Source organism: Lepidochelys kempii, chromosome 8, assembly GCF_965140285.1.
Source record: "Lepidochelys kempii isolate rLepKem1 chromosome 8, rLepKem1.hap1, whole genome shotgun sequence".
NCBI classification, from domain to species: Eukaryota; Metazoa; Chordata; order Testudines; family Cheloniidae; genus Lepidochelys; species Lepidochelys kempii.
The window spans coordinates 70,234,495-70,262,375 of record NC_136387.1 but is presented as its reverse complement, the minus strand read 5'-3'; the positions used below and the strand labels follow the sequence as shown (position 1 = coordinate 70,262,375).

The 27,881-nt window shown below is 41.9% G+C and overlaps 1 protein-coding gene across 7 annotated transcripts in view; it reads right to left on the bottom strand.

The window, feature by feature from the left end:
- Positions 1-27,881, bottom strand: part of CDC14A (cell division cycle 14A) — a 127,600-nt gene that overhangs the window by 59,393 nt on the left and 40,326 nt on the right. For all 7 annotated transcript variants that reach the window (XM_073356909.2, XM_073356911.2, XM_073356914.2 and 4 more), the window contains one exon: positions 16,334-16,413. In XM_073356909.2, the coding sequence (XP_073213010.2) occupies positions 16,334-16,413 (80 nt within the window). The remainder of the gene's footprint in view (positions 1-16,333; positions 16,414-27,881) is intronic.

Below are 27,881 nucleotides of genomic sequence, written 5' to 3'. Positions count from 1 at the left end.
GAAAACTATTTCACTTAAATGTGTCACTACAGATATGATTAACAATTATCCTAACACACAAAGTAACTGAAAATTACACTGACATCCTTAACAACTTTACCAGTATGGCAAAAATGTAGCTCCCCTTAGTGACATGAAATTATATTAAACATCAAGCCAGATATTTAAAAAAAATAACCCCCCAAAACCACAAATACAAAAAGAGTATCATTCAAAAGTTACACTGAACACACTCGTAAAAACTGCCAAGCAGAAGTGAAAATATGATTTTTTTAAACTGTTCAACAGTTTCATGGAACATACACTTCATAAATGGTTTACTATATTAATACTTTATGAGTTCATTATGGAAAAGTAAGTTGTCTCAAATAGGAAGAAATAAAAGGCTTTTCAAAATGATGCCGTAGTCTACCAAACATTTTTTTCCACAGACATACTGCCAAAACATTAATACAACATGTTCTAACTTGGGAATTTTCACACTATTCATCCTGTAGAACTGAGAGACCATTATAAAAGTGTAGACATATAGTACATGATTTTTGCATTATGAGCACATAAGTGCATACCTAATTTGCATATGCAATGGTCAATTTGATGATGTATTGATTTTTATCTTAATTGACAGTAATACATGAAGGCAGGAGTAAGGAGGGAATTTGGTCCACTGCTTATTTTACTAAATTAATGTTTCTGTCTAGCTGTTATCTGCAATTTTGTAATGCTGCTGGACTTCGAGCACTTGGGGCAACCAGCTGTCAGAAAAAAAAAAAAATAGGAACTACAAATAACCTCACTACATTCAGAGCTAAACCCATCTCTTTCCCACAGTAGTATCCTCATTGTCCAGCCACAGTAAAGAAAGACAGGAGGCACTGCATGTGGTTTAACTCGGTGGCAACTTTATTCCCTTAAAATATCTATTGTACAGTGCAGGTCATCATCACTTCCTTAATCATTTCCACATAATCCTCAATCAAGTCCAGCTACTGCATTGCTGGGACCCTCATAAGGGGGCTAGAAAAAGAGGGGGGCTGGCTCCTCCTTGTACTAGACTTAGGACCCCCTGAACTCCACTTCCCCATCTCCCTTAGGGACGTTTTCCTTTAAATCCTTTTCCAATCTATTTTATCCAATTACCATGTGCCTTCCATAATGACACTACACTACACTCTAAACCCCCTTCCCCTACCCCAAACCTGAAGTGGGGAAAGTGAAAAACTCACCCCTTGGACAATCTGGCAGTGGGGGGAATTTTTTTCCTTCAGTCTCTGAGGAAAAAGGGGTGACTAGTATAATGGGTCACGAATGAACCCGTTTTTTTTTTTTTTTTTTTTTCAGATTTCATGGGTGGGCGCTGTGGGTGCGGCCAGCCTGATCCAAGTAAAAGACAGCTTCTCTGAGATTGCCCAAAGTATAAATGACCCGACTTCCAGTCAGCTGGAAGGACAGTGGATCTTCCCCACCCCACAATGACCACCTGGGTCAGCCGTTTCCTGCTCCTTCTGGGTAAACTCTCTCTCTTCCTCCCCCACTGGTACCAGTTGCACAGGGTGCCCTTGAAGGGGTAACAACCCCTTTTCTTCCAACCTGCCAAACAAGGATCCCACTGCATACAGCTTTGGTAAGCACATTCTCCTAGGCTTATTCTCAAAAGGGACTATAAAGGAAGTAACCATTTGCCTCAGCCATACTTGCACCAGGTCAATATAATTGATCGATATAAAAATGTCTCAAATCAGAACATCCATAGTTAGGTAAGATGAAAAATTTAGAAGAGACACTCTGATACTTCAGGAGAGCATTAACTTCCTGACGTTAGATGATCTGCCCTATAGACAGGTTGTTCCCTAACTGTTCACTGAAGGGGTCTTTTGCACCCTTTTCTGACTCATAGAATCATAGGGCTGGAAGGAACCTTGAGAGGTCATCTAGTCCAGTCCCCTGCACTCATGGGAGGACTAAGCATTATCTGGACAGAGCAAGACAGGTACCCAGAAGTCACCTACTACAGGACAGGCCCAACAAGAAAAACAACAGAACATCACTGGCCATCACATACAGCCCCCAGCTAAAACCTCGCCAGTGAATCATCAACCATCTACAACCTATCCTGGAAAACAATCCCCCACTCTCACAGGCCTTGGGAGGCAGGCCAGTCCTCATTTACAGACAGCCCCCCAACCTGAAGCAAATACTCACCAGCATCTATACACCACATCACAGAAACACTAACCCAGGGTACAGATGTGGGGACCTGCATGAAAGACCCCCTAAGCTTTTTTTAACCTAAGCTGGTAAGAATCTTCCTCAACGTACAAACTTTGCTTTGTCCTTGAACCATATGCTGCCACCACCAAGTGTTTTAAACAAAGAACAGGGAAAGAGCCCACTTGGAGATGTCTTCCCCCAAAATATCCCCCCCCCCCCGCCAAGCCCTACATCCCCTTTTCTGGGGAAGGCTTGATAAGAATCCTCACCAGTTTGTATAGGTGAACACAGACCCAAACCCTTGGATCTTAAGAACAATGAAAAATCAATCAGGTTCTTAAAAGAAGAATTTTAATTAAAGAAAAGGTAAAAGAATCACCTCTGTAAAATCAGGATGGTAAAAACCTTACAGGGTAAACAGGTTCAGAACATAGAGAATCCCTCTAGGCAAAACCATAAGTTACAAAAAGACACAAAAAGAACAGGAATACATTCCATCCAGCACAGCTTATTTTACCAGCCATTAAACAAAAGGAAATCTAACGCATTTCTAGCTAGATTATTTACTAACTTTACAGGAGTTGTAAGGCTGCATTCCTGATCTGTTCCTGGCAAAAGCATTACACAGACAGCCTAACCCTTTGTTCCCCCCCACCCCAGATTTGAAAGTATCTGGTCGTCTCATTGGTCATTTTGGGTCAAGTGCCAGCTAGGTTACCTCAGCTTCTTAACCCTTTACAGGTGAAAGGGTTTTGCCTCTGGCCAGGAGGGATTTTATAGCACTGTATACAGAAAGGTGGTTACCCTTCCCTTTATATTTATGACAGCCCCTCTGCCATGTACACTGGCCAAAATGGACAGTCTCTATGTAAAAGGATAAATGGACACAAATGTGAAATCAGGAATGGTAACATACAAAAACCAGTAGAACACTTCAATCTCCCTGGACATTCTACAACAGATTTAAAAGTAGCCATACTTCAACTAAAGAAACTTCAGAAACAGACTTCAAAGAGAAACTGCTGAGCTACAATTCATTTGCAAACTTAACACCATCAATTTGGGCTTGAATGGGGACTGGCTGGCTCACTACAAAAGCAATTTTCCCTCTCTTGGTATTCATAGAATATCAGGGTTGGAAGGGACCTCAGGAGGTCATCTAGTCCAACCCCCTGCTCAAAGCAGGACCAATTAAATCATCCCAGCCAGGGCTTTGTCAAGCCTGACCTTAAAAACTTCTAAGGAAGGAGATTCTACCACTATTGACACCTCCTCATTAATTATTGGGAGTGGACAACATCCACCCTGACTAAATTAGCTTTCAACATTGGTTCTCCACTTGTAAGGTAAATACCAATATATATTCATGCCTGTATCTGTAATTTTCACTCCCTGCATCTGAAGAAGTGGGTTTTTTACCTATGAAAGCTTATGTCCAAATAAATCGGTTAGTCTTTAAGGTGCCACTGGACTCCTCGTTGCTTTTGTGGATACAGACTAACATGGCTACCCCTCTGATATTTGCATTTGTCCTTATTGAATTTCATCCTATTTACTTCAGATCATTTCTCCAGTTTGTCCACATCATTTTGAATTATAATACTATCCTCCAAAGCACTTATTACCCCTCCCAGCTTGGTATCTATCGCCTGCACATTTTATAAGTGTACTCCCTATGGCATTATCTAAATCACTGATGAAGATATTGAACAGAACTGATCCCTGTGAGCCCCCACTCATTATGCCCTTCTAGTATAGGGTGACCAGAGGGCAAGTGTGAAAAATCGGGATGGGGGGGGGGGCGTCATAGGTGCTTATATATAAAAAAAAAAGCCCACAAAATCGGGACTGTCCCTATAAAATCAGGACATCTGGTCACCCTTTTCCAGCATGACTGAACCACTGGTAACTACTCTCTGGGAACAGTTTTCCAACCAGTTATGCACCCATCTTATAGTAGCGCCATCTAGGTTGCATTTCTCTAGTTTGTGTACTCGTCTCTGCTTGAGACAGAATAACTGACTAGAAAGACCTCTGGTCTGTCTTATCTGATAAGGCAATTCCTTTGGTCCTAATTAAGCTGGATTGTCAGAAAATACAGAACAAAAACATTTAAAGCAAGCCTTGACTGCACATCGCAATACAGCTTCCCTTTTTAGCTGGCTACTATTTTCTATGTACATATTTTCATGTTTTAAGAGAAGACTATGTAGTCTCACCAGAAGAAAATATATTTAGTTGCAATTATAATGGCATGTGTTGTATTTGGGGAAAAGTTTATTGAAGAGAAGTAAAAATGAGAGACTGCTTTGTGATGCATTACAAATGAGTTAAAACATAAAAAGTAACTTCATATTTATCACTAGATTATAAAAAGCATGTTTATTTGAAATAAGTTTTAGCACGGAAAAAACTGAATTTGAATAATTTCATTGTTACATTAAAATATTTAATTATAACAAATTCATTTAAAAACTTTAAACTTTTCTCGATAAAAATCAAAATATCCTCTTGATAAGCTTCAAAATACATAGAAAATAATGAACTTTATTATGGAAAAGGAGACGCAACTTTGATGGGGCTAAAATGCATAAAAAAGGAGTTCGGAGAAGATAAACACAGGTGTATTTTAGTATTAGGTCTGTTGAGAGACAGAATGAATAGGAACATACATATGGATATATCAAGAAAAAAAATCCCTGAACAGAACAACAGTAACAGAAAATTTATTATACATGGAGAAGGTAATTAAGTGGCAAAGCTAGGAGAAAAGGACATGAAGTGTTTCTGTAAAGTGTTTACAGAAATATGTAATGAGTGGTGGTGATTAGACTCATTTTGTATGAGTTATTATACTACAAATTGTGCACAAGACTTATTTTTTTACTTTTATTCCAAAACATTCCATTGCAAATAGCATATAATTCTGGCTATATTAGTATGTACGCAATAACCAACTACTCCTCCAGCTGATAAGCCCTCAGATACTGTGGCAGAGGCCATTTTGCATCAAGGAAGTGTCATGACAGCTGATTTAGCTAAACTGCAGAAACCCAAATAATTTGCCTGTTACATTTTAATGCCTAGATGAACACAAAATTTTGCTTTATCTCATTACTTATGTCAGTTCACATAAAAGTCAACAGCTTTTGTATATTTGTAGATGAAATGCGTGTAGTAATGAAATGTGGCAACTGTGCAAGTTACTTTTCTTCATTTCATTTTACAAAACCTATTATCCTATCACCATAAGATACAACATATTTTCAAACAATAGTTGCATGAGGGTAGATTTTCATTAACTACAACTAGAGCACCACACTCAATCTAAAGATTCAATTCCTAAAGTCATAGAAAGTGTTCACTGGAATAAAATGTTTAATTACTCACAGCATTTCTTTACCCTGACAATGAAATGGTAAGAGAACAGGAGAAAGCTAGGATCAAAGATCAAAAAGGAGAGAGCAAAACTAATAGCCATCATGCATCTCATACCTGTGACAGGGGAAGAACACCAAGCAATCCGGTCAGAAAACAGGAATTGGAATGTTTCCTGTTTTTCATACACATGATAAGGGGAGATATAAATTATCTGCTTTCCTAACAACTCAGACAAGCAGAGGCAGATGTGAAAAGTATCAACTCTGGAGAGAGCTACCTGCTCTTTGGGTAGATTAAAAAAAAACAAACAAAACAAAACAGGAAGCTACCACCCTATTAACTAAATAACCACACATCGTCAATTATTCCTATTAATTGCTATTAGAAGATGCATTTTAATATAAATAATGAGGAGTATAGCTCTGTACAGGGATAACTGCTGTGTCTGTTTCAATTTATATAGAAATAAAAGAAACTGTCCATTTGGAACTTGGAAAACTTATTTTAAACCTATTTAAACATAATACAATTTATTTAGACAAATTGACAAATGAAAGGAATGGCCTGATGGTCTAAATCACAAGGATGAAACTAACCAGCTTCCCTGGAACATAAATTTCAGATCCCAACAGGGTCAACCCATCCCTCTCCTTTTGAGACAACTTACGTAAGCTGAGTACCAAGCAACTCTGTGGGGATCTTCCAGATGTAATCTTAAAGACAGAGATCATGAATGCTCTCACGGACTTTAAAGATTCTGAGGCAGTTTTCATGAAAAATGAAACTGGACAGTGCAACTTGAATACTGTATTTCTATCTAAAAATGTTCTATTGTTACAAGTAACAAGATGACTAGTGGAAAGATTACAGGAAAAGATATTTTCTCTATTGTTTCAGTTTGTTTACCTTGTATAATTTGACCTCATTTCTGTGTATCCGTATTGCTATACGGGTCAGAAACCTGGACCTTCTTACAGGCAAATTTGGAGTGACTTGAGGCATTCCATATGCACTGTCAGCACCAAATCCTGAGCATAAAGTCATTTGACTTTGTGTGAAGTTTCATAATCTCACAAAGATTTCAGTCACTCGTATTCAAAAGCAGCACTGTATACTCTTTGGTCATATTGCCTAGAAGAACAAAAACACCTCTGCACACAGTGCTCTGAAGCGCTCCATTGTTACATGAAGTGCATGCCCTGTGACCCTAGCTGGCATAGCCTATGGGACCACCCCACAGATTTCTGGATGCACATGACTGAGCCAGATCTGGGAACTTCACTGCATGACACCTGGTGCAGTGTCCTCAAGTCTGGTCACTCTGGCTGGTGCAGTGGTCCTTAGTAGACTGTGCATGTTTGTTGATTTCTGTGTAGTCCGTTTTACTGTTTTGTTGATGTCCCATTTCACTTCCTGTCTCATGCACTAACATAATACAATTGCTGGTACATAATGATTGGGGGGAGCTAACTTGTATGCTTTTCCCCTGGTTCTGCAAGAAGGCATTCACCAGTAACAATAGCAGAAGAGATGAAAACTAAACAGAGAAGAAGGCATATGTATAGAAAGCATATAGAGAAAGAGCAGGCAGGCAAGTGGACAAATGAGAAGGATAAGAGTATATCTCAAGTAGGTGCAGTAGAATTACTCCTGGGCCCATTCCAAATGTCAGCAAGAAAGTAGAAAAACGTGTGTTTAAATAGCATGCCCTGAAACGTCTTTAAAAAAAATTCTTTAAAAATATTTTAAAGATGTTTGGTCACAATTTAATTATTCAAAAATAAGTCAATTTAAAAAAAATGCAAGCTTTCAAGCATCTGTTATTTCTCTTGGGTTTTTTTAGGCCCTGATCTTGCAAACACTTGGTTTCATGCTTATCATAAAACTAAACACACACAAACGTTTTCAGACTTAAGGCCTTATTTTTATTCTGGTGGACCCAGTAAAGATTGGGACTAGTTGTTAGTACAATGTACAGCTGGTGCTACCAGCCCTGCTTATTATTAAGGTTGCTTGACATGTCCCATTATAAGACCCTGTTTTCAGTTGCTTATAACTTTGCCAAACTTTAACTGTTTGGTAAGAAACTTTCCTTGCTAGGAGTCTGCATTAGACTAATTTTTTTTTTTTTAAACTTAAGTCAAAGTGGGTCAGCCATTTTTTGAGAACAAGGCTGTTGTTTTTCAGTATTAAAAATATATATATATATGTTGAGAGCGTCTTCTTTGGAAATCTCTACCTCTCCCTGTGGTTTGGAACAAAGACTTGAGATTTAGAAAAGGTGACCTTTGCATCAGGGATGTGCCTTTTGCTGTGCCATTGAGAATCTGTCCAAAATTGGCCAAGTTATAAGCCTTTGAAAAATTGCTGTTCACACATGCTCAGTAGACTTATTTCACTTTTAGCAGCTAAAATATTAGAAGATTCTGCCCTAAGTAAGCATGCTCAAGCCTCTCACTACTTCCAGTGCTGAGCAGACTGCACATGCACTATTCTCAGAGTAACTGAGCATGTTGTACCTCAGACCTACAGGGCTAAGCTGGACTTTCCATTTAATGGCTGTTCCAGGGCAAAGTGAGGTGGAACACTGGAACTGAGAACTGGGAGCTGCTCTCTCGTGTGCTCTGTGTCCTTCCCCCATCCTTGCTGGCACCCAGGCCACTGCCCATGAAAACTGACAATACTGGTTTTATTGGCTGACTAAAAAAAAAAAGATAGTGGGGGAAAATGAGATTTTGTTCTAATAATTAGACTGAGTGGAATTTAAATTGTACATGTGGCTTCCTTTTTGTTGCCCTGACACTTGATTACAGAGAATTGTAGGGGTCCGCTATAATATTATGGGTCTTTTCACTTTGCATGACTCTTGTCTTCCTTGGTATAGTAGATCATACTTAGTTTCGAGACCGGTTTTACTGGCACTTTGTTGCTGTGAAAGGGATACATAGTGGTGCTGTGGCTTGGTTAATAGTAAATCTCAGAGACTGTTATTCTAAATCTCTTAGGCTTGCCAGAACTTGCTGGCTTGTTGTACAAAGGGAAAAAGTGATCAATCATTTTGAAAGAGATAAGAATTTCAAATACTAGGAAACTTCAGTCCATGAAGGTTTTTGAGTTTATGAAGCTAATTTTAGTGGTAGAGCACATATTTTCCCTAAAAGAGCCTGAAAAATTCCTGTTTTCTGCACAACGGAAAAAATTCCACGTTTTGTAAAATGTATTCCTTTGAGAGGCCAGGTTGATTGGGCCTTTCATTCCTAGGCATCCCAAAGAACTTCACATATAATACACAGAGCATCACTGAAATGCAGTCAGACCTGGGGTGCAGGGTAGACCCCAATAGTGCTAGGTAGTGGAAACAAGAGACGAAATTCAGGAATCTGAGGAGAAAACAGTTTTTTAAACTATATACTCTTAAAAAGTAAGCCTTCTGCCTACCACAATGATGCCCCAATCATTCAAGTTTATGCATATGCTTAGCTGTAAACAACTGAGCATGCATAACCATTTGCAGGCGTAGAGCCTCAGTGTTTGAAATGTACAGCAGCTGTTTGAATTCCTGTTCTTCTTGTATTTCCTATAGTCCAATTCATTAAATTCTGTGTTAGGAATGAAGAGATATTGTTGTAACTGGATATCAGATCAATAAAATAATGAAATGGTAACAGAAAGATATTTACTACTTAATTCTATGAATTTATACTATATTCTGTATTTCTGTTGCTTGTCAGGTAATTTATTGCTGGTAGCCGGAGAGAACTCTTCCAATCTCAAGTGGCCAACTCGCTGCATTATTGTGTACACTGACTTAAAAAAAAAAAAGTCATTACTAATTGTTCTTTGATGCAGATCTGTAGTAACAGGTTTTGAAATATGAAAAATATTAATATATATGTGACAAACTTAATGGAATCTGCATGGGACTTGCAAACCTAGTAATATGAACATCAGACCTCACAGATATTTATTCAGTAGGCTTTGCTCTCGTAGCACATTCAACGGAATACAAGTCATCTTTCCTTAAAAAAAACCCCATGGACTTTTCAAAAGCAGTTAGGTAGGAGACAATATGAAAGAGTTTAGTTTTGCTTTTTGCATTTCAATTTTCCTCAGTGTTTAAGAAAAATCAAAAGCTTTTCAGATGCAATTACTGTAATACAAACATATTTGGCTTTTTTCTTGAATACGAACACATGCACATTTCCATTTAAGTAATTTTGCAAAAATGATTTCCATGCTGTTGTAAAGAAAATCTTAAATGTCAAAGTTACAGTAGGAAAAAGGATGTCTGAATGACACAATGGTGTTCCTTTGGGGCGGGGGGACAGTAAGAGTCTAGGCACCTTCAGAAATTAGAGGATTTGGATATGATGAAAATGAGTCAGCCAAGAATAAAACACGTATCTCAAATACAGCAGTAATGTCTATAAGCCTCTCTGAGCTACTGCTTTGTCTGCAAGTTTGCAACTATAGAAGTGTTTTTATATATCTGGTAAAGGGTACAGTGATACTTTTCCACAATATTTTGCTGAAGCAGTCTTTAAATGAAACGACTGCTGAAGTTCTAAGCTGAATAAGGCCTTTTCAGGTCATTGAGCTAAATGAAACTAAATCAGTTTCTGAGTAAACATATTTAGTGTCCCCTAAAGGAATCTGTCTATCCTGCAACCTCCAAACTATTTAAAAAGGAATATAGTCTTCTATACACAAAAGACATTTAAAAGGTTATATTGTCAGCTTCCCCTAACTAAAGAAACTATCTGCAGACACGATTCAACAGTGATTCCTTAGATCATTACACTGAGAAATTCTGAATATGAAGTCAGTCACTTATACCAGTAAGCAGTACAGTATTTGCTGGGGTTTTTTTTTCCGGTTCCGATGCTGCCTGATTGGTGTCTGAGTTGACTGGTAAGTCCATAACTCTGATGTTCATATCTTTGAAGTTCTACTGTATCTCTTTCTGCACATACCAAAGGCAGTTCAGTTTGATCCATGAGATTAAATGTGAATGGGAAAAACATGAGCCAAAAATAATTAAAAAAAAAAATCAAAGACTGACAAGTTGGTGGCAACCTTTCTGAGACGGACTTCTTTCCCAGCCCACCCCACCTGAGAGAAGTGTTCTCACTATCTGTAGGATGGCCTCTTCAGGATCTATCTTTTTATGTATATATATTGCCCATCCCATTATACATATGCAATATATATTCAGACCCGGTCTCTCCCACTCTGTTGATAGTCTGATCTTAGTGTCCATTCCCTGCCTTCTCCCACTCCCCAGGCTCTCAATCCATCCCCATCTCCAGCTGCCAGTCCATTTGCCATGACCCCAACTCGCAGTTTGAATTTCCCTCCCCTCCCTCTTAGCCTCTAATTAGCCCCTTTCCTCTCCCCCCACAACCCTCAGGCAGGTCTCTCGTCTCTTCTGCATCTGACCCAGCATTGCCAGTCCACACAGCTCAAGGCAGCAACTGAAGTGAAAATCCTGCTCCGCAAGGTGGAATCTTCAGGGAAATAAGCTGTGAAGCTCTAGCAAGTCTCTAGAGAATGTGCCTGCGATTTTTCAAAGGCTTATAACTTTGCCAAATATGGGTGGCTTTTCACAGTAACAACAGAAAGCACTTGTGGCACCTTAGAGACTAACAAATTTAGTCTCTAAGGTGCCACAAGTACTCCTTTTCTTTTTGCGAATACAGAACAACATGGCTGCTACTCTGAAAACAGAAAGCACATCCCTGATATAAAGCTCTAATACCTCCATGCTCTGTAGCAAGGAGTTGAGCTTCTAAAAGAAAAGATCACCAGAACTTTTTAACATGGGCAAAGCAATGTGCTTTCCCTAAAGCCCTTTTATTGGAAACACCTCAATCATATTAGAAGCTGACACTCAGCATGGAAAATTTTAGCCCACATGATTAAACTTCAAACTGAAAACAGGGTCTTATGTTTACCCCACACTTCACACTTTATAATAGGAAGTGCTACCAGCCCTGCCTATAGCACACATTAGGCACCCCACATTTGAAATAATGTGTACAGCAATTATATCTGACCTACTAAGGAGGTCATCATATAGATACCCAGAGGCATCTTGAATGGTGTGAACTAGAGAAGCTGTTTGTCCCTTAAGGGAAACTATAAAGTTACTACAGTTTCCATTCTCGATCATATCTCTTGTCTACTTGGACATCTGGGATGTAGTAAGCATAAGGTATAAGAAAGAATGAATTAGAAAGATGATTCCACAGCCCTAAATGTAGTAATACTTGTATTTTAGGATCACTGCTTGGAGAAACTTCATGCCAAAGATATTTCTGCAGAGGAATGCAATTCAAGTCTGTAGTGCTTTATCATATGGTCAGTTGATGACCAGGTGGCAGATGCACAGATTTTCTCTGGGGGTAACTGACAGTCTGCCTGCGCAGAAGGTCACTAATGTATTGAGTTACCTCTGATCCCTTCTGAAATCAGTTTATGTATAACTGGATATACTTCAATGATAGCTGATTAATTTGATTTACCTAGGTATGCTAGCTGTGGATGCTTTCAGGACCAGCGGGAAGGAATGAATATAGAGAGATGTTTTCTTGAATTGTTTGTTTCTACAACAGTATTTTTTACTGACTCTCTCAAAGCTGCCATGTGCCATGCATTTTCCTTTGGTGCTGAAGTTTTGGAGAAGAAAGAATGATTTCTTGTGAGTTTACTCTTGGTTACAAATGACTTTGTGATCAAAGACCTACTTTGTCCTCATGGATAGTATTCTAAGGCTTCAGAGTAACAGCCGTGTTAGTCTGTATTCGCAAAAAGAAAAGGAGTACCTGTGGCACCTTAGAGACTAACCAATTTATTTGAGCATGAGCTTTCGTGAAAGCTCATGCTCAAATAAATTGGTTAGTCTCTAAGGTGCCACAAGTACTCCTTTTCCTTTTATTCTAAGGCTTGTGTTGTCTAAAAGCAGAGATGTTTGAGAATTAAATGCCATTAGTTCAAATGGATGGGTTACAAGAGCTCGTAGCATTGTGGACAGACCTCAACAGGAAAATATGCCTTTTGGTTTGGATAGGATGAGCTACCCCAAGGAATCTTGATCAACTAGAGACTGAAGTTTGGAAGAGATGTAGAAGAGCAGGAGGTTTTATGAAAATAACTATGCCATACATTAGCTCCCAGACCCAATTGTCTGAAGTTGATTGGAACCAGATACATTTTAGAAGTGGGATAACCTTCTCCCCAATAGCCATTTCTGGACATAGACAGACACTACTGAACTCATTCTGATTATCTGGACTGGAAAAAAGTGTTGGTCCCATTCCTGGATGTGGACTTCCCCTTAGTATTCTGAGTCAAGGTCTTACCCATTGGATAAGAGTAGTATTTTTTTCTGTAGTTAGGAATGAAATGAACGTCTATCTTTAGAACAGGGTCTTATCGTTTCTCATATTTTCCTGAGTGAGCACTTTCATTTGTATCTCAGCCACTACCTTATTAGATTTCTCATGGAGCAAAATTCTGTGAACCTGAGATCACAGAGGATTAGCTTTGGATAATTATCTGCTGTCCAGGGTTTAAGAAAGAGTTAGCTTCTGATCCACTGAATTGCTACCATGGTTCTTACTGCCAGCCTCACAGAATCCATCTGTTACAAACATTACTAAAAATCCCTAGCTTCTGTAAGTTAAATTCATCATGGGTCTTGAGGATCATCAGTTTTTAGGATGTTTCTGTCTGCAGAGTTTTTGGTCTGAATGGATGGGTCACAAGGGTTTGTTTTTGAAGAGGTTACCATCTCTCTGCCACTACTGCATAAACTTGGGGACTATGATGACAGTCTAGATTCCGGGATGCTCTAGAATTTCAGTACCTGACAATTAAACCTCTTTCCTTTGTCAGGGGTTTCCCACTACTCCCTAATGGACTTCTTCAAAAGGAGGAATGCAAGGGAATTGCAACTTATTTTGTAGTTTTGTGAAGGAGATATTATCCTTAGATTTAGCTTGCTCATTCTCTCTCTCAGGTTGGATATCAGTGGTTTCCACCACCTTCCTCCATATGGATTCAAACCAAATCCATATACCACACACACAACCAGAGAATTTTTTTTTAAAATAAGAAATTTGATATTTAATTTAAAAATCAGACTTCTAAAATAGTTTACTTTTTAAAAATAAACAAATTTATAATAAAATTTGAAATCAGAACAACTTATGTTAAGGCATAAACTATTGAAATAATTTTCTGCTGCTCAAGTTTAAAAGAAAATTCAACCACTGAATTCATGGAAATCACTGGCTAAGACTTGACTTCAGACGCTGCTGAAGTGCTGAACCATCTTTTCACAGAATCAGCCTCTCCTGCAGGTGAAAAGCAAATATTTTCTTTGTTTCTGTTTAATCAACTAGTTCATTCATTTGCTGAGAAGCGAAATGGGAACTGAAAAAGCAGAGAAGCTTGTTTTCCTCTACTAAACTATGAATAAAAACAAGGTGTGAGAAGATAAGGTTTACTAGTTCTAAAAACTTGAAGGACAAGGTAACCAGAAACAATCAGGTCAATTTCACTAACTACAGATATTTCCTTTGTTTAATGAATCAGTTAGTTTTAAATGCAAAACTTGCATATTTAGTTTTATTTAACTAATAAAAAACATTTTAACATTGTTTGTGCATTTTAACTGAATTCCTATTTACATCCAAATGCAGCTTAAACAAATCACATGTAAAAAAATCTTGTACATAAATATGTTATTTCAGACAAATCTAAATAAATGTAAGTTAAGGTATATAATTGCTTAAATAAATGAATATCAATATAGAGTATCTTCCTGGTTAGCAAAAAGAAATACCAAGTTTAGTGTAAAGGCTATATTCAGTAGTTGTAAGTCAAGATATTTTAACAGTTATACCAGTCAATGAAAATGAACCTTTCTTTAGGAAAGTGACTAAAAAGTCAAGGTTTCCTGCTTGCTTACTTAAATCACAATACAAATCAGTCATTTAAAGTCACTTTGATTAAAAAGCAAAATCAATCCACTCTCATACAAACATGCCAGGGGGAAGAAATGTTCCTGCTTCACCATTGCAGGGTTTTCAAAATCCTGAAGCAGATAGTGCCCCTTCCTTGATGGTGGTATTAGAACTTATGGAAAGAGGACAATCTGGTGCAATTCTTGGCTTTTCTTCCCCCTTCGTTTTTAGTATTTATTTTGTCTTATGTGGAGTGGGAGAGGTCATCATTTCAGTAGGACCATCCCCTTTTCTTGCTGGGTGCTCCATTTTGCTCCAGCATCTCTTCATCATCCAATCCCTAAGAGAGCATAGGATCTTTCTCTCAGTAAAGAGACTCAAAGAATACTTGATTCCTTGCCAAGTGATTCAATTACCCACTTAAGAATCTGGGATGATCCTTGAGCTTTTCCTTTTCCAGGTGGAATGGAATGGGGATTCAGAAATAATTTTTAAATACTTCTCTCTCATTGATATCCTTGATAGATGAAGGAGGTCTGGTTTTCTTAGTCGCAAGAACCAAGAAGGATTGAACCACTCTCAAGTTGTTTCTAAGAAAGGTTTGACTCATGTGGGGCGGGTAGGCTGCAGTCTTAACAAATCCATGCTCTGAATCCCTAGCAAAATAAGAGTTCATGGACTGGGAGTGATTGTGACAGAGCTCCCTTCTATGTCTCCTGAACTTTGGCTTGCTCTGTGTCTTCTCCATGGAGGAGGAAAGGAAAGGAAAAGGAGAGAATGAGCTCAGTGGGTCACACCATTTAAGAAACAAAGCTCCCCAAATTTCTGTCTCCTAAAGGAGAAGAAAGGATTTTTATTTGTCACTCCCTCAAAATAAACCATAAAGGCAGAAGAGCTGAATGCTGCCTTTTTTGTACTACCAGAGATAGAGAATGTATTGCAAGGACAGGAATGTGACCACACCTTAAAGCCCCAGAAACGGTATCTGCATCAAGAGACGAGAGGCACAACCCAACTCACAGACGGGGAGGGAAAGACCAGGAGCCAGAAAAATGCACTAGTTGAAACACAGTTACTAAGACTAACTTGTTCAACTGCTTTTTCAAAAACTCACACTACTGTCCACACATTTTACACTTTCGATCCTGTGGATATTATGACCAAGCACTGGCATTTCAATTTAAAAGGTGTGTTTCTTTATTAAGGACACCCAGTGCCTTTTTATTATTTTATGAACAGTGGCAGCTTAGCAGGATTTTTATGCCAGCAGCTCAGCAAACTTTGTATATTTTTGGTAGATGTCTAAACACAAGGTGTGAACAAAACAGCTCTCTACTCAAAGCTTTGATCACTTGTATAAAATTAACTTAATTCATAAGTCTACCTATACAGGCCCCACTGAAAGAAACTGATTGAGATGGCTTCTGTTACTTGTAAAATTCAGTGTATGACATGGAAAATTACCAGCAAGTTATTACTTTTCTAATGAATTAATTTTGAACTACAGTGTTGTCAGCCTTAATTAGTGGGTGATCAGCAGTGATTTTCTCAGATGGAAATGTGTCTTAAACACTGCTCTCAATCCACATGGATTTATTATTCTATCCGGGAGCAAATGTTTTCTCCAAAAGTCAAAGAAGAATTTCTTGGGAAGTAATCATTTTATAACCATAAAATTTTTACATCACACATTCACGATTTTGAAAATGCTTCAGGAAAATCAAGTCCTAAAGTAAAAATTTCAACAAGTAATATTTAATTTGCAAACGTACCTAAATGGAAGATATGGTGGATTAGATCCAGATAAAAGTGCTCTGTATGCGTCTTCTGGTGTTTTCTTTAAGTAAATTACCTGGAAAAAATGCAACCAGTCATTAGAAAACAGCCACTGGACTAAACCGCAAAGTAGTCATGAAAAAAATAAATCAAATTGTACGATGTATTTCTTCTGACATAATATAGTCATCTGTATTTGTCATCTTAATTTGCATGTAATTTATTCCTTCCCTCATTATTATGTAGACCTAATAGGGTGTATCTACACAGAAATTATCTTCAACAGAAGTTACAAGTAAACAGAAATATTGTTTATAGATTATTGCAATCTAGAGGCACACAAAGGAAGACAATACAAAACAAACTAAAAATCAATGAGTAAACTATTCCTATGATTTAACCTCCGATTAGGACAATATCCATGAACAGATCTCCATTCAGTGATTGGCCCATTTCTTTCCAATGCCTTCACCGGCATAGGTTATTGAACAGGATGCTCCCAACTCCACCAGTGCCTCACAGAAGCTCTCTCAAATACTGTGACACTCTTCAAAAATGCAGTAGATGTCGCTTGTGATCTGGTGAATGCACTTGCACCCTGTGAGGGCTGACAACCCGCAGACTCATAACAGGTACAGATACAAACCAATAGAGACGGTCTAAATGGATTAGCAGAAATGGGAACCCAGTCAGATCTATCCACGAAGGACATTAATCTTCTAGGAGATCTCCTAAACTGCTTATTGCTATCCAGGTAGACAGCTAAGGCCTTTCTAACACCCAGCAAAGGGAAATAGGATTCCTGCTGGAACTATGAGTTTTTGGAAAAAATACTGATAGATGGATAGATGATTAGGAGGCAGCTACAGGCGGATCTGCAAACTCTGCCGCTTCTGCTGTGGGAGCCTCAGCTGAGGCTGACTCGCCCTGAGGAACCTGCTCTGACTCAATGTCTGTAGTGAGGGGGCAGACAGGAGACTGTTGCAGATAGTCTGTCGGATGCCCACAAGGCTGACCTATACCTTTGCAATGGGTGGTGAAATTCCCAGTGGTTCCAGAGTTGCTAGGGGGCTGGCCACTGGCCCTGGGGCCATGATGCCCCTGATGGCCCGCAGGCAGGGTCTCCTCCTTGCTGTCGGAGCCCGAGGAGGGGGGGAGACTTGTCTGGTGGGACGAGGACGGTGACGAGGCCGCCTCTCTACCCTAATCCCATCGGCTCTGGCTGTGGACCTCCATTGAAGAGCTGTACAGGGCGATGGCTCTCAGTGCCACAATCCCGGTGACGTTCTGCAGATCAGAGACAGTACCCCGGTGATCTACGCCTTATGAGCGGTGCCGTTCGGTAGAGCGGAAGCGGAAACAGGAGCGAGAAGACCAACGTGATGGAGACCGTCGATGCACCTTCCGTGAACCATACCAGCAATGGGGCTCAAGGGACTAGAGTCTTGACCCTCTAGAGCCATGCCGTGAGCTGGGAGAGAGACTTGGGTGCTCCCGGCACCCAGGCTGTGGGGACTGGTGCCATGCTGCTGCGGGTCTGCGCTAGACCACTGGCAATTGACACCTAGAGCTCGAGGAACGCTGCCTGGAGTCTGGGGACTGATGCCAGGAACTCTGCAGGCAAGCCGACCCACGTCTGGGGACTGGTGATGCTGTTCAGGTGAGCGCTGACAGGGCACTCCCTACAGCGAGGAGCGGTGCCACACTGATGGGGACTGTTGAAAGGGTCCCAAGGCAGATTTACCCCTTGAACAGGGCACCACCATGGCCGGCGTGGGCAACATTGGCAGGGAGCATGGACGGCAATGCAAGGTGCCAAGTATCTCTGCCACTCCCCAGGGCGGCATGCCGGTGGGCCTTGGAGGGGAAGAGCTACCCCGCGTGGGTCTTTGCTCTTTTCTAGCTCTCTCCTTCCCTTTATTGGGCGTAGGAGAATGTCCCCTCCTGGCCTCTCTTTCTTGCTTTTTAGCCAGTACTGAGGCTGTGGTGCTAGGAGCAGAGTTAAATCTGGTGGTCTCTGAGGCCGGTGCGAAGGCCAACTCCATAAAGAGCGCTCTGAGACGAATGTCCTGCTCCTATTTGGTCCGCAGTCTGAAGCTCTTGCGGATGTGACACTTGTCACTAACGTGGGTTTCCCCTAAACACTTCAGGCAGCTGCTATGGGGATCACAGACTGACATAGGTTTCTTGCAACAGTCACAAAGTTTGAAGCCTGTGGACCGGGGCATGTCTCGTCCCTAGGCTAAATCCTGTTCAGGACTAACAAACTATCACTAACTCTACACTAAGGGGACTATAAAACTATCAAAGTTTTTAATGACTGTACAAAAAAGTTCACAACCAGGCACAGTTGAGAGGAGTGAGCCTGCTGAGGCCAGGAGATGTTTCAGCACTGTCACTGCCGGTAAGAAGGAACTGAGGGAGGGGGAAGCCAGCAGCGCCCCTTATACCAGTGCATATGCATGCCACTCCAGGGGGCACCAGAGCCAGTCCCCTACAGATACTACTATGGGAAAAACTTCCGGCAACGGTGCATATGGCAAGCATGCATATCTACAATGGAATGGACATGAGCAACCACTCAAAAAAAAAAAACAAACAAAAAAACAGTACTTCTGAGAGATGTGGGATTCCCCCAGAAAATGGACACACTTGGAGTGTCTGTCACTCACCAGTATAGCCTCCTGGCAAGAGAGGCAGCACTGAAATCTGGTGAAACAGGAATATCCTGCCAGAAGAGAACAAAGCTCCCAAGGGAAAAGAGGGGGCAGACAGTTCTCTCACCTAAAACTAACTATATAAACTCTACCAACAACCCTAAGCCAACTACTATGACAGAAAAAGAGAAAAGTCAAGTATGCTCTAGGCAGATACACCTGTATTCTGTCTTGGGGCAAGACAGCAGAGAAGGAACTGAAGGTGGTTCGCCCACACATCCCTATAAAGCAGAGGTGGGCAAACTACGGCCCGTGGGCCGGATTCGGCCTGTGAACTGTTTTAAGCTGGCCCATGAGCATCTGCTAGGGACTGGGGTCTTGTGGTTGCCCTGCTCCGGCGCTCCAGCCTGGGTGCAGGGTTGGGGGTTGCACCATGTGGCTCCCAGAAGCCGCGACATGGCCCTGCCCTGGCTCCTATGGCCCCCTCCAACACTCCAATGGGAGCTGCAGGGACGGTGCCTGTGGATGGGGCAGCGTGCAGAGCCACCTGGCCGCCTCCAACTAGGAGCCAGAAAAAGGATATGCTGCTGCTTCCGGGAGCCGCTTGAAGCATCACTCGGAGCCTGCTCCCCTGAGCCTCTCTCCACGCCCCAACCCCTTGCCCCAGCGCTGATCCCCCTCCTGCCCTCCAAACCCCTTGATCCTAGCCCAGAGCACCCTCCTGCACCCCAAACCCCTCATCCCTAGCCCCACTCCAGAGCCTGCACCCCTTCCTGCACCCCAAACCCCTGCCCCAGCCTGGAGCCTGCTCCCACACCCTGAACTCCTCATTTCTGGCCCCACCCCAGAGCTCTCACCCCATCCTGCACCCCAACCCCAATTTTGTGAGCATTCATAGCCTGCCATACAATTTTTATTCCCAGATGTGGCCCTCGGGCCAAAAAGTTTGCCCACCCTTGCTATATAGCCTTGGTGTCTGCCATGGAGAGGTGTGGGGTGCATGTGTGGGCTGAACAGGCACTGATAGCAAGAAATCTCTGATACAAGACATGAGAGAAGCATGGGCATCTGAAGTAGAGCACCCATAGGGACACTATTTGAAGAAAACCAACTTTTAGGAGTTTTACAGGTTCCGCCCCCCCTCCCCCCACCAGAATAGAACTGCATGTTGCTGCTGCTTCAGAAAGGTTTGAAGATAACAGACTGAGGGAATGCGATGTTTAAGATTGCAAAACAGTTTGGCTTTGACCTCAGTTTTCACTCTCCCAGGTTCCTGAATTATTTGTTTGATGGATAAAGCTTTCCATGCCTGGGACCTTGCACAGGAACATGCCAGATAATGACATGCTGGCCACAAACCAACTGTGAAGGAAAGTCACAGCTGCATGTCCTAAAAGGTTTTCAGAGGAGAAAAGGAAATCTGTAAGGTAGACTTGCAAAACTCTTTTCTCAAGGTTTGTATGACAGAATCTATTATATCCTCTTTCCTCTGACTCCCAATATCTACTTTAGAAGTAGCTTCTGAACACATCTTTGCAGAGGCTGGTATGTTTTCCTGAGAATTTTGCAAAGCAGCCTTAGGGCAATTTGGCTTGAAGCAGGAAAATCCAGACTTACAGTTATGAGAAGAGCGAGGGACTGCTTGTTGGTCCCCACTTAGGAAGTAAACAGCATGTCAGGTTGCTGATCTGACTTCTAAGATTAAGAGCAAGTAATCTCTCAAGGCTACAGAGTAGGATTAAGAAATTGTTTATATTTTCAAGTTAGGAATGAGACCATTATAGTTCAACATTGTAAGGAGAGTGATCACTTTAGATAAGCTATTACCAGCAGGAGAGTGGGGTGGGGGGAAGGTATTTTTTCATGCTTTGTGTGTATAAAAAGATCTTCTACACTTTCCACAGTATGCATCCGATGAAGTCAGCTGTGGCTCATGAAAGCTTATGCTCAAATAAATTGGTTAGTCTCTAAGGTGCCACAAGTACTCCTTTTCTTTTTGCGAATACAGACTAACACGGCTGTTGCTCTGAAACCGAGATTAGCGTAGTTTCCATTTGAGTGAGTGTGAGTGTGTCCCAACAGATATGCTATGCTTGTGTGCTGGAGAAGAATAAGAGCAACTAGTAAAGAGAGATCCATTTCTGAAAAAGAAGAGGTACTAAAATGTCAAAAAACTAGAGCACTTATGCTGCAAGGGAAAGCTAATGCTGTACTTTCCCATAGTTGACTGTGTGCCAATCATCACAGTTAATACAAAAAAAAACCCAATCACAGAATGCTGGTATTAATAGAAAAAAATAATATTTTTGGATTCAAGGGAAGTTATACAAGCCAATCTTTTTAAAGTAGTATCACATTATATAGAGTGGGTCAAAACTACTCACTTTATTAACCATTACACCAAAAATTTACCCATCAGCACTTAGTTGCAAGTCAGAATAATTCAGAGTAGGAAAAATGTGCATGTGTTTCCATAAATACACTTACAAGTTTAATACACAGCTATAAAAATTCACTCTGGGATGAACTAGGCAGGTCAAAGGATACTTTTATACTCCTTAAAATTAAACTTTTTTGTAACATGAATGTTACTCAACTAATCTATAATTAGAACCAATTTATTTGACTGTTTTAGAAGCTATATTTTGTTTTTTTAAATCAGAAGATTAACTAGTGTGCATATGAAAATATCCCATAATAAAAAGGGGCAGTTTTTTGGTTTACAGTCACACTGATAGAAGAGGAGTACTTGTGGCACCTTAGAGACTAACCAATTTATTTGAGCATAAGCTTTCGTGAGCTACAGCTCACTTCATCGGCTGCACTGATGTAATACACTGATGTAATAGACCAAGCTATTATCTGCACATCAGCGATCAAAGATTTACAGCATCAACCAACCAAAGAAATGTTAAACCACCAAATTATTTTTCTAAGAGAATAACCATATCCTGTGCACATGCAAGCCCAAGCAGCATACGGTGGCAATCAGAAAGTATTAGTTAGGACTGGTAAACAGGTTAGCTTGGGACAGGCGCTCATATGAGCGGAGACTGCCAATTGTACCACATTGCATGGAAATTTTCCAGGGTTTTTCCCACTAGTACATTTTAAAATACTTCACTTGCTGCAACACTTACATGTAGATTTGAATTCAGCATTAAATACTGGAAGAACAATTTTTAGAAAGTCCCAGATCAGAGAATCACAGTCTGGATCAGGGGCCATCTGCATGCTTGCTCAGCAAGGAGCACACACTGCCCTATATAGATCTTAAGCCAGAGGTGGGCAAACTACTGCCTGCAGGGTCACATCCAGCCCGCGGGACCCTCCTGCTCAGCTCCTGGCCCGGGAGGCTCACCCCCGGCCCGCCCCTGCTGTTCCCCCTTTCCTGCAGCCTCAGCGCACCACGCCGCCTGTGCAATGCTCTAGGCAGCCGGGCAGTGCAGTTGCAGAGCCGCAGCCTGACCCAGTGCTGTGGGTGGCGCGGCTGTAGCATCGCCAACCACCGGTGCTCAAGGCAACACAGTAAGGGAGCAGGGGGGTTGGATAAAGGCAGGGAAGTTGGGGGAATGGTCAGGGGGCGGGGGTGTGGATCGGGGCGGGAGGGGGCAGTCGGGGGGGGGGGGTTGGATGGGGCGGCGGGGGGCAGTCAGGGGCAGGGGTTCCAGGGGCGGTCAGGGGACAGGGAGAAGGGGTGGTTGGATGGGGCAAGGGTTCCGGGGGGCAAGTCAGGAATGAGGGGGGGGTTAGATGGAGCAGCAGGGGACAGGGAGCAGGGGTACGGTGGATGGGACAGGAGCTCGGGTAAGAAGCACGGGGGTGGAGGAGGGTGTCGGATAGGAGGCGGGGGCCGGGCCACGCCTGGCTGTTTGGGGAGACACAGCCACCCCTAACTGGCCCTCCATACAATTTTGGAAACCCAATGTGGCCCTCAGGCCAAAAAGTTTGCCCGCCGCGTCTTAAGCTCTCTGCCAGGGGCTCTGCAGAGGCTCGATACCCTGCCTAATCCAGATTCCTTTACTTGAGTTTCTGTGGTGGGAGTCCACTGTTTTACTCTTCATTTCTCTTATTCAGCCTTCTGGTAATAGGGGATGCTTAAGATTTGCAAGGAGTACTTCATTCCAACAAGCATAGAGGCTGCTCTCTACATTTGGGCCTCAACCATGTTGCTCTGTACCAGTACTGAGTATTTCCTTTTAACACCATTATGGTAACAGAGGGAAAGCTACTCCATAGAGGCCAGCTAGAGCAGCAAACAATCTTGTAGCAGGTACCAGGGAGAAGGGCGGGGGAGGGGAAACAAAACACCTTAATCCTTCCAGAACCTGTCCCACTGCTGGGACTGCAGGAACTTGTGCGAAGGGGATCAAGATGGGGGAAGAGAATGCTGGGTAAGGTGCAATACAGAAGGAAGGGAATCTAGAACTCTCCCTCCCCCTCACAAAAAAATTTAAAACCCAGGGTATAGCAGGTTAAAATATTAGTTAAAAGGGAACTTTACAAAACTATTCTTAACCACTATATCTGGGGAAAAACAAACCTTTAAAAAATGCCTGAAATATAACAAAATATAACCTGGTAGGAATCTGCCATGTCCAAAGTTTCCAGGGCAGACTAAACCTCTGAAAATCTAGGTCCCACTAAAAACCATTGGGGAAAAAAAAATAAGATTTTCTCCATTAAAAAAAAAAAGTTTTTATAGTTGGTTTAGCCAGTTAAACTATTAAGTTATCAGAAAAAGAAAAGGAGTACTTGTGGCACCTTAGAGACTAACCAATTTATTTGAGCATGAGCTTTCGTGAGCTACAGCTCACTTCATCAGATGTTTACCGTGGAAACTGCAGCAGACTTTATATACACACAGAAATCATGAAACAATACCTCCTCCCACCCCACTGTCCTGCTGGTAATAGCTTATCTAAAGTGATCAACAGGTGGGCCATTTCCAGCACAAATCCAGGTTTTCTCACCCTCCACCCCCCCACACAAATTCACTCTCCTGCTGGTGCTAGCCCATCCAAAGTGACAACTCTTTACATAATCAAGTCGGGCTATTTGTGCTGGAAATGGCCCACCTGTTGATCACTTTAGATAAGCTATTACCAGCAGGACAGTGGGGTGGGAGGAGGTATTGTTTCATGATTTCTGTGTGTATATAAAGTCTGCTGCAGTTTCCACGGTAAACATCTGATGAAGTGAGCTGTAGCTCACGAAAGCTCATGCTCAAATAAATTGGTTAGTCTCTAAGGTGCCACAAGTACTCCTTTTCTTTTTGCGAATACAGACTAACACGGCTGTTCCTCTGAAACCTGTCATTATGCAAGGCACTGCATTTAGCCGTATGGAGTGGAAATCTATCAACTGCATGAAGAAACTTGTACAGATACAGACAGACATCATCTTCCTTTCCAAATGCAAACAGATGGACATCGTACCAAAAGGACTGAAGGTCAAAAATCCATTACAATCTACATACCACACAGACTATGCTGACAGCTTGTGCCTCACGCTCTCAAAGAAACTGCGGAATCACCTGATCAAGATCCTCTACAGCAAACAGGGAAAGATTAAGAATGAGCTCTCAAAAATGGATACTCTCATAAAGAACCAACCTTCCACACAAACTTCCTCGTGGCTGGATTTTACTAAAACTAGACAAGCCATTTACAACGCACACTTTGCTTCTCTACAAAAGAAAAAAGACACTAAACTTTCTAAACTACTACATGCTACAAGGGGCCACAGCAATGGTTCCCTCACCCCACCTAGCAATATTGTTAACCTATCCAACTATACTCTCAGCCCAGCAGAAGCAGCTGTTCTATCTCGGGGCCTCTCCTTCTGCCCCTCCACCCCCACGAACATGATACAGTTCTGTGGTGACCTAGAATCCTATTTTCGACGTCTCCGTCTCAAGGAATATTTCCAAAATACCTCTGAACAACATACTAATCCACAGAGGTCTCCCTGCCAACACTACAGAAAGAGGGATTCTAGATGGACTCCTCCTGAAGGTCGAAACAGCAGACTGGACTTCTACATAGAGTGCTTCCGCCGACGTGCACGGACTGAAATTGTGGAAAAGCAGCATCACTTGCCCCATAACCTCAGCCATGCGGAACGCAATGCCATCCACAGCCTCAGAAACAACTCTGACATCATAATCAAAAAGGCTGACAAAGGAGGTGCTGTTGTCATCATGAATAGGTCGGAATATGAACAAGAGGCTGCTCGGCAGCTCTCCAACACGAGTTTCTACAAGCCATTACCCTATGATCCCACTGAGAGTTACCAAAAGCAACTACAGCATTTGCTCAAGAAACTTCCTGAAAAAGCACAAGATCAAATCCGCACAGACACACCCCTGGAACCCCGACCTGGGATATTCTATCTACTACCCAAGATCCATAAACCTGGAAATCCTGGGCGCCCCATCATCTCAGGCATTGGCACCCTGACAGCAGGATTGTCTGGCTATGTAGACTCCCTCCTCAGGCCCTACGCTACCAGCACTCCCAGCTACCTTCGAGACACCACTGACTTCCTGAGGAAACTTCAATCCATCGGTGATCTTCCTGATAACACCATCCTGGCTACTATGGATGTAGAAGCCCTCTACACCAACATTCCACACAAAGATGGACTACAAGCCGTCAAGAACACTATCCCCGATAATGTCACGGCTAACCTGGTGGCTGAACTTTGTGACTTTGTCCTTACCCATAACTATTTCACATTTGGTGACAATGTATACCTTCAGATCAGCGGCACTGCTATGGGTACCCGCATGGCCCCACAGTATGCCAACATTTTTATGGCTGATTTAGAACAACGCTTCCTCAGCTCTCGTCCCCTAAAGCCCCTACTCTACTTGCGCTATATTGATGACATCTTCATCATCTGGACCCATGGAAAAGAAGCCCTTGAGGAATTCCACCATGATTTCAACAATTTCCATCCCACCACCAACCTCAGCCTGGTCCAGTCCACACAAGAGATCCACTTCCTGGACACTACAGTGCTAATCAACAATGGCCACATAAACACCACCCTATACCGTAAACCTACTGACCGCTATTCCTACCTGCATGCCTCCAGCTTTCACCCTGACCACACCACACGATCCATCGTCTACAGCCAAGCTCTGCGATACAACCGCATTTGCTCCAACCCCTCAGACAGAGACAAACACCTACAAGATCTCTGTCAAGCTTTCTTACAACTACAATACCCACCTGCAGAAGTAAAGAAACAGATTGATAGAGCCAGAAGAGTTCCCAGAAGTTACCTACTACAGGACAGGCCTAACAAAGAAAATAACAGAACGCCACTAGCCGTCACCTTCAGCCCCCAACTAAAACCCCTCCAACGCATTATTAAGGATCTACAACCTATCCTAAAGGATGACCCAACACTCTCACAAGTCTTGGGAGACAGGCCAGTCCTTGCCTACAGACAGCCCCGCAACCTGAAGCAAATACTCACCAACAACCACATACCACACAACAGAACCACTAACCCAGGAACTTATCCTTGCAACAAAGCCCGTTGCCAATTGTGCCCACATATCTATTCAGGGGACACCATCACAGGGCCTAATAACATCAGCCACACTATCAGAGGCTCGTTCACCTGCACATCCACCAATGTGATCTATGCCATCATGTGCCAGCAATGCCCCTCTGCCATGTACATTGGTCAAACTGGACAGTCTCTACGTAAAAGAATAAATGGACACAAATCAGATGTCAAGAATTATAACATTCATAAACCAGTCGGAGAACACTTCAATCTCTCTGGTCACGCAATCACAGACATGAAGGTCGCTATCTTAAAACAAAAAAACTTCAAATCCAGACTCCAGCGAGAAACTGCTGAATTGGAATTCATTTGCAAATTGGATACTATTAATTTAGGCTTAAATAGAGACTGGGAGTGGCTAAGTCATTATGCAAGGTAGCCTGTTTCCTCTTGTTTTTTCCTACCCCCCCCCCCCCCAGATGTTCTGGTTTAACTTGGATTTAAACCTGGAGAATGGTCAGTTTAGATGAGCTATTACCAGCAGGAGAGTGAGTTTGTGTGTGTATGGGGGTGGGGGGGATGTGAGAAAACCTTGATCTATGCAGGAAATAGCCCGACTTGATTATGTAAAGAGTTGTCACTTTGGATGGGCTAGCACCAGCAGGAGAGTGAATTTGTGTGGGGGGGTGGAGGGTGAGAAAACCTGGATTTGTGCTGGAAATGGCCCACCTGTTGATCACTTTAGATAAGCTATTACCAGCAGGACAGTGGGGTGGGAGGAGGTATTGTTTCATGATTTCTGTGTGTATATAAAGTCTGCTGCAGTTTCCACGGTAAACATCTGATGAAGTGAGCTGTAGCTCACGAAAGCTCATGCTCAAATAAATTGGTTAGTCTCTAAGGTGCCACAAGTACTCCTTTTCTTTTTGCGAATACAGACTAACACGGCTGTTCCTCTGAAACCTGTCATTAAGTTATCAGGTAACTAAACTTAGAACAGTTCACTCTTAAAATGATATTTACCTTTTACTTATTTTCAATGGTTTCTATGGAGACCTAAGTTTTCCACAGGTCTAATCTGTTTTAGAGGGTCAATATTGTACTAGGAATCATAATGTACATCCTCAAGATGGCACTGAATGGAAAGTTACTGATACAATGACAGACAGAGCTAACATATTTTGAATACTTGTTTATTCCTCTTTAGAATATTTAGCTTTCCATGTTATGAAGCATTATTGAGAGGAAAAAAATATCTTTGCAGCCTTTTCAAATTTGAGATTTCTGGCTCAAATCTGAATTTCCAACATTGTGGAGTTAGACCTAACATTTTTGCAGTGCAATTTCTTTCCATTTTGTTGTT